Source organism: Pan paniscus, chromosome 1, assembly GCF_029289425.2.
Source record: "Pan paniscus chromosome 1, NHGRI_mPanPan1-v2.0_pri, whole genome shotgun sequence".
NCBI classification, from domain to species: domain Eukaryota; kingdom Metazoa; phylum Chordata; class Mammalia; order Primates; family Hominidae; genus Pan; species Pan paniscus.
Genome location: NC_073249.2, coordinates 190,514,290 through 190,522,743, shown reverse-complemented (window position 1 = coordinate 190,522,743; position 8,454 = coordinate 190,514,290). Strand labels below are relative to the sequence as shown.

The 8,454-nt window shown below is 56.6% G+C and overlaps 1 protein-coding gene across 1 annotated transcript; it reads right to left on the bottom strand.

Annotated features, from left to right (window-relative positions):
• Positions 1-244: 244 nt before the first annotated feature.
• EVA1B (eva-1 homolog B) lies at positions 245-1,949 on the bottom strand. The gene is made up of 3 exons (XM_034961330.4): positions 1,684-1,949; positions 1,191-1,287; positions 245-946 (listed from the first exon to the last, which is right to left on the bottom strand). The coding sequence occupies exons 2-3, from the start codon at positions 1,255-1,257 to the stop codon at positions 510-512; spliced, it is 504 nt and encodes a 167-aa protein (XP_034817221.1). The 5' UTR covers positions 1,258-1,287; positions 1,684-1,949; the 3' UTR covers positions 245-509.
• Positions 1,950-8,454: the final 6,505 nt, after the last annotated feature.

The window sequence follows — 8,454 nt, the reverse complement described above, 5'->3', positions numbered from 1 at the left end:
ATGCGTTTTGAATAAGGAATGCGCGCGCACTTGCTCTGTGTGTGAGGCTGGGTGCAGGCCTGTGGGCTTCTGCTTTTCTGCTGGCTGTGAAGTGAATGCGGGCAGGTGTGCTGTATCGTCGGGTTGGTGGGTGGGGGTGGTGCAGCTAGGGTAAGGGAGTCAAGCTGGCCCTCAGTCCTGGGGCCCCTGCGTGGCAGGAGCCTGGGGGTCGCTGGGGGCAGGAGTAACAGAGGGAGAGACTGAGTCACTGAGAATGCAGCTTTCTTTCATTTGGTCACTTCACCTCTTCATCGACCCCAGAGAGGGAGTGGGGACCCTGCATCCTGCCCCCTCCCCGCCCCCGGGGTCTTCTGGCAGGACTGGGGAAGGGAGCCTCTCAGGGGGTGGCGGTCCACGCCCAGTAGCACCTGGGAGCTGTGGGGGCCGAGGCAGTCCGAAGGTCTGGGGCAGCTCTGAGCTCATGTGCAGGTCCGGTACCCCGAGCGCCTTGCAGCGGGAGCCGGGGCCCATCAGTAATAGTGCATGCGGCTCAGGGTGCCCGCGCCCGTGGCCGTGGGGCTGGGCCCCAGCGTGCCTGTGCCCAGCAGGTCCGGCTGTCCGGTGCGCCAGATCTCCCGCAGGATCCGTTCGCGCTCCTCCAGCCGCTGCGCCCGCTCTAGCTCCTCCGCCGACGTGAAGACGTTGACGCTGAGGGGCCCGTCCGGCTCTGCGGACAGCTCGGGGCCCGGCAGCGTGTCGTCGGGGCCCAGCCGAGTCACCGTGTCCTCCTCGTCCTCGTCGTCGTCCTCGGGCTCCAGGGTGCTGCTGCGGGGGTCCCGGCGCTGAGCCGGGCCCCGGGGCCGCGGGCGGGGCGCCCACGAGATGCTGATGACGAGCAGGCAGAGGGTGAGCAGCAGGCCGAAGCAGACGCCCAGCACGAAGTAGAGGCCGAAGCTCTCGGGGTTGGCTGCGGGGCACAGGGCGGGGGTCACGGAGGGGCCCGGACGGGTGGGGGTTGTCCCACTTCCGAAAGACCCCAGGTTCTAGGTGTGGGGGCGAGGCCTGTAACCCCTACTCAAGGGCATTAGGGAACCGCCAGCGGGCAAGAGGGCGGGGAGCGGGGCGGAGGGGACGGACAAGGCGCTGGGGAGGGAAGGGGATGGTGGTCAGGGAAGGGTTCAGGCCCCCAGTCTTCCGGCGCCCGCCCTCACCGCGGATGTGCGCGTAGGCAGCCAGGCTGTTGCTGAGCAACTCCATGTCCCTTCGCGGGGCATCCATGCTGCTCTGGGGGGCAGCTCCCCCACCAGCCTGCGAGGTCAGCAAAGTCAGATCCTTCTCCCAGCCTGGAGCCCACCCCGACCCCTTCCGCGGGCAGCTCCTCTCCCGGGAGCCGCGGGCCCAGGTTCTACCCTGGAGAGAGCGCTTCCCTAACTTCGTGGCGGCCCGGGGCCCTGTCGGGGGGAACCCCTCTCCCGGGCGCGGACGCCCCTCCAGTCCTGGGAGCAGCGCCGGGGACCGCGGGAGGCCCCGCCCCGCCCCCTGGTGAGGTCCCCAGCTGAGGCCCGGTTCCGCCGTCCCGGGGCGGGATGGAGGATAGGGACGCTGAGCCTCCACGCCCCAGGCGGTCTCCGGGAAGGGAAGCTGCCTCTCTCCTCGCCCGGCCGCCCCACGGGGACCCACCGGCCCGGGGCCAGGCCCACTCACCGTCAGCGCCCCGCTTCCCGGCTGCCCGGCCCCAGCGCGTCCCGCGGCCGCATACACTGGGTCCGGCCGTCCCTCCGGCCCCGCTGGGCTCCCAGGCCGCGGCAGCACGGGCGGGACACGGACCGAGGGACCAGCCGGCGGAAAGTTTCCTCCGAGGAAAGAGGAGGGACGGGGCGGGGCGGGCGGGGAGGCGGGGAGGAAAAGGGCTGGGAGAGGAAGGGGAGAGGAGCGGGCAGCCGGGAGGAGGGAGAGCCCGGCCCGCGGGCCGTCCGTCCCCCACAGGAAACCGCCGGGGAGGCCGCGGCAGGGACCCGCCCCCAGGCCACTAACAACAACAACAGCGAGGCTGGAGCTCTGCCTGCGTGCGGGCCAAGGGCTAAACCTTGGACAGGTTCTTTCACTTACTCCGCCTGACAACCCTGCGACGTGATACCATTATCCCCACTTCGCAGATCAAATAAACGGAGTCTTGGAGAGATTGAATTGACTTTACCAAAACCGTCAGGATTTGAACCTGCTGCTCTCTGACCCTAAAGCCTGAGCTAGAAACCACCGCTCCCCCTCCTAGGAGGCCCCTTCCAGGGAAAGCTGCTTCTCTTCCCCAGACCCATGCCGGACTGGAAGGGAGGGGACTGTCCACCCCTCCTCCCAGGGCTCAGGCTTGAATGTGTCCCCTGGCCGAGCTCTGGTCTAGTCACGCAGGGTTAATGATTGTTGGACTCCAGCTTTGAGCCAGGCCCCGGCCAGCAGTCTCGCAGACCCCAGCGTGGGGCCTCTGTGCCTGCGAGCTCCTGCGCTCTTGTGCACCAAGCAGCTTGTGGAGGCTTGTGGCAGATCCCACCCCATCCCGCCCCCCACCCCAAGGCTAAACCTGCCTGTGCTCACACACGCATTTCCCACCTGGGCTTGTGCATGCAATGTGGTGTGTGATCAGTGTGTGTGGCGGGGGGCTTCTTTCTGCCCTGTCTCCACGGGGTCCCCCATCATGGGCCTCCCCTCCCTTGCTGGAGCTAGAATGAGGGGGAGGCCGCCTTGGCGGGAGCCTTAGAGAGGAGGAGGAGGAAAGGGGGAGAGGAAATTGCAGACATAGCTGAAGGCGCTGCCTGAGGCCTGTGGGCCAGCGACCCTCTCCCTGTCCGGGCTGCAGACCCCTACTCCCCTAGTCCCGAGACTGGGTTCAAGTAGAGGGCAGATCTAGATGGGGGAGGACTAGGACTGACTCCTATGGGGATGGAAAAGGGACTCCTGGGTGTCTTTGTGACTGTTTAGTGTGTTCTGTGAATGTGCGGGCAGGTATTTTTGCCCACATCTGTATATTTGTCTATTAATGTGATATATTTGAGTATTGTTGTGGGGGCGGGTATGTCTGTATATAAATCTGTGCAGCCACTAGTCAACAAATACTGTGTATGCCTAGCACTTCCTAGTCTAGTCCACAGCATCTGTGGGTTTAACCAACTTTGCATCAAAAATATTCAAAACCAAAATTGCATCTGTGCTGAACATGTACAGACTTTTTTTCTTATCATTATTTCCTAAACAATAGATATATTTAATTTTTTTTCTTTGAGACAGGGTCTCACTCTGTCACCTAGGCTGGAGTACAGAGGTGCTATCTCAGCTCATTCACAACCTTTACCTCCTGGGCTCAAGTGAGCCTCCCATCTCATTCTCCCAAGTAGCTGGGAGGGACCACAGGCGTGCACCACCATGCCTGGCTAGTTTTTGTAGAGATGGGGTTTTGCCATGTTGCCCAGGCTGGTCTTGAACTCCTGGGCTCAACTGATCCACCCACCTCAGCCTCCCAAAGTGCTGGGATTACAAGTGTGAGCCATCGTGCCGGCCAATAGTGTATTTTCATAGCAGTTACATTATATTAGATATTATAAGTAATCAAGAGATGATTTAAAGTATACAGGAGGATGTGTATAGGTTAAATGCAAATACTGAACCAATTTATTTTACATCAAGGACTTGAGGATCCTTGGATTTTGGTGTCTATGGGAGGGAGGTCATGGAGCCAATCCCCTGAGAATACTGAGGGACAGTTTTTTGTTGTTGTTTGTTTTTGTTTTTGAGACAGAGTCTCGCTCTGTCACCCAGGCTGGAGTGCAGTGGCGCGATCTCGGCTCACTGCAAGCTCTGCCTCCCAGGTTCATGCCAGTCTCCTGCCTCAGCTTCCCAAGTAGCTGGGACTACAGGCACCCGCCCCCACGCCTGGCTAATTTTTTGTATTTTTAGTAGAGACGGGGTTTCACCATGTTAGCCAGGATGGTCTCGATCTCCTGACCTCGTGATCCACCTGCCTTGACCTCCCAAAGTGCAGGGATTACAGGCGTGAGCCACCGCGCCCAGCCCTGAGGAATAGTTTTAATGAGGATTTAACCATAAACAGAACAGACACAAATCCTTGCCCTCATGGAGCTGACACTAAATTGGAGAAACAATAGAAGATAATCTCAGATGCTTCTAAGTGCTGGGGGGCATGACAGGTTAGGGTAATGCGATGGACAACACCTGGGAGTGGCTCTCACAGGGACATCCACAGTGAGACCTGAATCCTAAGGAGGAGGCAGCTGTGCCAGGATCTGGGGAGAGTGTCTGGGCAGGAGTAAGAACATGCTTGGGATACCTCCCTCCAAGGGAAGAAAGCCACGCAGATGGTGTGTGGGTGCAGGGGAGAGTGGCAGGGGCTGCCCGTGCAGGGACTTGCTGGCCTTGTTGATGAGCTTTTTCTTTCCTTTTTTTTTTTTTTTTTTTTTTTTTGAGACAGAGTTTCGCTCCTGTTGCCCAGGCTGGAGTACAAAGGCACGATCTCTGCTCACTGCAACCTCTGTCTCCCGGATTCAAGTGATTCTCCTGCCTCAGCCTCCCGAGTAGCTGGGATTACAGGCATGCACAACCACACCCTGCTAATTTTGTATTTTTGGTAGAGATGGGGTTTCTCCATGTTGGTCAGGCTGGTCTCGAACTTCTGACCTCAGGTGATCTGCCCACCTTGGCCTCCAAAGTGCTGGAATTACAGGTGTGAGCCACCGTGCCCGGCCAGGAGCTTGGTTTTTAATGTAAGTGTGGTGGGGAGCTCCTGGAGCGTTGAGCAGGGGAGTGTCATGGTCCCTGCTTTTTGGAAAGATCCCTGTGGTGGCTCAGTGTAGGGTGGGCCACTGTGGGCAAGAAGGGGAGCAGGGAGGGTGGTGAGTAGGCTGGCAGCTGTCCAAGCCAGTGAGGGCAGGGCCGGTGGAGAGGCGAGAGGGCTCAGACTCAGGTGGTGTTCTGAAGGGAGTTCCTGCACTGGACTTGAATGTGAGGGAGAGAGGAGTTTAGAACACTTTCATACTGGGCTGGGGCACCTGAGGAAAGCCCATGTGGGGAAGCAGGTTTGGGGGTAGTCAGTTTCACTGTAGATAGGTTAGACTTGAAATGTCCATTAGATATCCAGGTGCAGGTGTTGGCAATGCAAGTAGAACCCCCAGGAATCTGGCTGAAAATGATATTTGAGAGTCCTTACCACATAAGATGGATTTACCACCCCAGAAGTGGATGAGACCGAACATCTGGCGTAAGGGGGCAGAGAGAGAAGGGTCTGAAGCTCGAGCCCATTGAGGGGTCTCCTGGAGGTGAAGTCAGCAAGGAGAACCAGGCCAGAACAGGGACATGATCAGCCATGTGTGATTGGGCTGAGAGGTGAAGATGAGGCCAGAATTTGCCCACTGCCTTGGCCGAGATTTGAAGACCGTCAGCAATATTGAGTTTCTGTGGGTTGTATTCCTGTTTCTTCAAGGGGTGTATGTCACTGACTGTTTGCACAGGTAGCTTAGTTATGTGCAGCATTGCTGGGAGTGCATGAGCATGTTTAATGCCTGCCATCCACGGGAATATCGGTGTGTGCTACAGTGTGCTTGTATGACTACGTGTGTTGTGTGCCTCAGTGCCTCAGTTCATGTGGCACAGACCTGTGTCTGTGAGAGTCCACATGTGTGCTCCTCTATGTGCAGTCTAAAATTTTGGATCTGTTTCTGTCAAGCTGTTTCCATGCACCTCTGTGCTACGCAGCTCTCTGTATCTCTGCCTGCAGGCAAAAGTATGTTTGTTTCTGGTTGGTATGTGACATATGTGTTTGGAGTGGGTCAGGTATGACTCAGCCCTAGTGGAGCAGGATGAGGGTTGAGATGATGGTTGCTGGTCGCTTCAGAGAGAGGGACACACATTAACCAGAGTGCTGTCTTCTCCAGGGGCTTGCCGTGGCCAAGCCAGGCCAGTTGGGAGAAGTGGCAGCCTTGCCCTGGAGGGTTTTGAGAAGCACTGCTCCTGGAGGCCCTGGGGAAGGTCCCTGAAACCTTTGGCCAATGTGGCTGTCCCCATGGTCCACATGCCCTCCCCACCCCCTGCCTAGCTGCTTGACTGCCTGCTGCTCCCCAGCCCACCAGCCTGTCCGTGGGTCAGCCCAGCCACCTGCTTCAGATCTCTGCACGTGTGTCACCTGCTGTTCTGGCCCTCATCCCAACTATCCACCTGCCCATCTCCTCCCTACCTCCTCGCTGCCTATCTGCCCAGGACTTATCTGCTGTCTGCTCACCTGCCTGCTTGTTGACTGCTTCTCTGCCCTCCTATCTGCCTGTGAGACTAGAGATTTGTCACCTTGGAAAGCACGGAGAGTACTGCTAAGATGAAATACAGGAAGGACAGGCCTTGATGGAAGGTTGGGGGGCCGAGAGATCCAGAGCCTATGGGAGGGGACTTGTGAGTGCTGGCATATTCAGGACCCAGTGCAAACCCAAGCACAGCTCTGCTCCCGGCCCCAGTGGCCAAACTGAAGGCTTGCCCTGGCTATTCTGCCGTTGACATGGGCCTCACCCTACCACGGGGATAGGTCTTGGATGGAGGGAATAGGGAGACTCACCGGGGGCCTCCTGAGTCCTTTGAGTGTCCCCACGACCCCAGCACCTGGGACAGCTGCTGGAAAGAGGGTACTGGCAAAAATTTGCTAAATGGACAATAATAGGCCCAGTGTCGTGGCTCATGTCTGTAATCCCAGCACTTTGGGAGGCCAAGGTGTGCAGATCACTGAAGTCCAGGAGTTTGAGACCAGCCTGGGCAACATGGCGAAACCCCATTTCTACAGAAAACTACAAAAATTAGCTGGACACGGTGGCACACACCTATAGTTCCTGCTACTCAGGAGGCTAAGGTGGGAGGATCGCTTGAGCCCAGGAGATCAAGGCTATGGTGAGCCGTGATCGTGCCACTGTACTCCAGCCTGGATGACAGAGGAAGACCCTGTCTCAAAACAAACAGAACAACAGCAACAACAAGAAAACAGTAATAGGGACATTGAGTACCCTTTCTGGCACCTGGCACTCTGCCAAATGCTGTGCACACTCCTGCCCTTCAGTCTTCCCAGTAACCCTGTGCAGTTTGTAGCGTGGCTCACATTTGCCAAGAAGGAAGTGAGGCTCAGCGAGGTTAAGCAGTGCCTGTGGAGTCAAATGGCTGCAAGTAGTGGCCTGGACTGGACTGCAGAGCCCATGCTCCCCACCGCTTTCCATGGGGCAACTCTAGGCCATGATTCTCCACCCCTCAGACCCAAAGCTGCCTTTTCATAATGCTTGCTGTTGCTCCCTTTATGCTCCTGAAATGAAATTTATGGCTAATATGCCAGCCTTTACATCTAATTAAAAATCATCCAATGGTTTTTTTGTCCTTATTAATATATAAGAAATAAAAGGTAATGATAATGTGTTTGTGAAGTGCCCAGTTGCTGGGGAGGTCACAGCTCTGTGTACAGACTGACGCTCGAGTGTGGTGGTGTCAGCGTCTGAAACAATGAATTTGGTAAAGTTCTGAACACAATGAAGTGCACGTTTCCTCTCTTTACACAGTAGTTGCATTCCTGGAAAATTCAATGTATAGTAGAATGCATACACTCTTTGTGTTTATATGCAAAATGGAGTTAGAGCCTTGGCTCTGGTAATGAAAAACAAGCCTTTCACTTATGTTGTGCAGGATGTAGAATCTGCCTTCCTTCCAGGGCTGTCTGGAGTCCCTGGCGCCACCCTTGTAACTGCCAGTCATTGTGATGACCAGTCCCCTCATCCCTTCCCCCACAGTGGCCACAACAGGAAAGATTCCCGCCCTTATTCATGGAGCTCAGCGTTTGAACAGGGGAGACGGGCATGATCAATAATTGGATATATGTCAGGTTGTGATGAACACAATGAAAAAAAAATGAGTAAGGGGTTAGAGAAGTCCAGGTGGACAGGTGAGGGAAGGCCTCTCTGAGGAGGTGGTATTCTGAGCAGACACCTGAATGAGGCAGGGAGTCACGGAAATACCTGGGAGAAGAGGCTTCGAGAAAGAATAACCAGTGCAGAGTGTTAGGGTCACCCCGACCAGTTCCCCTCCTTTCGCATAGGTCTTACAATACAGTCCTTTGTGACCTCCGCACAGCTCCCCCAGGGCTAAAGGCAACCCCCACTGCCGCCCTGCACTGACCCTTCCAGTAACTGTTTGTCCAGAAGACTTCAGCTGAACTGGCAAACAGTTCCAGGATGCGGTCAGAACACCTGCTAACCAAAGCTGGCAAAAACATCATCAGGATGCAGTCAAGACACCTGCACCCCCAACTCGGTTCACACACCCCGACCCAGTTCCTCGCCCTGTAAAGCCCTGCTGCAGTCTGTAAGCGAGGCTGCCTCCTCTGCCTGTCAAGGAACAGCCTGGCAGGACAAATAAAAATTGCTTGCCTGTCTTTGGGTCTACTCGTCGTTTCTC

Bases quoted from the DNA above. Each gene is read 5' to 3' on its own strand.
- EVA1B (XM_034961330.4), bottom strand. From the start codon at position 1,257: ATGGATGCCCCGCGAAGGGACATGGAGTTGCTCAGCAACAGCCTGGCT. The intron at 947-1,190 runs GTGAGGGCGGGC...TGTGCCCCGCAG, and splicing joins TGCCTACGCGCACATCCGCG to CCAACCCCGAGAGCTTCGGC.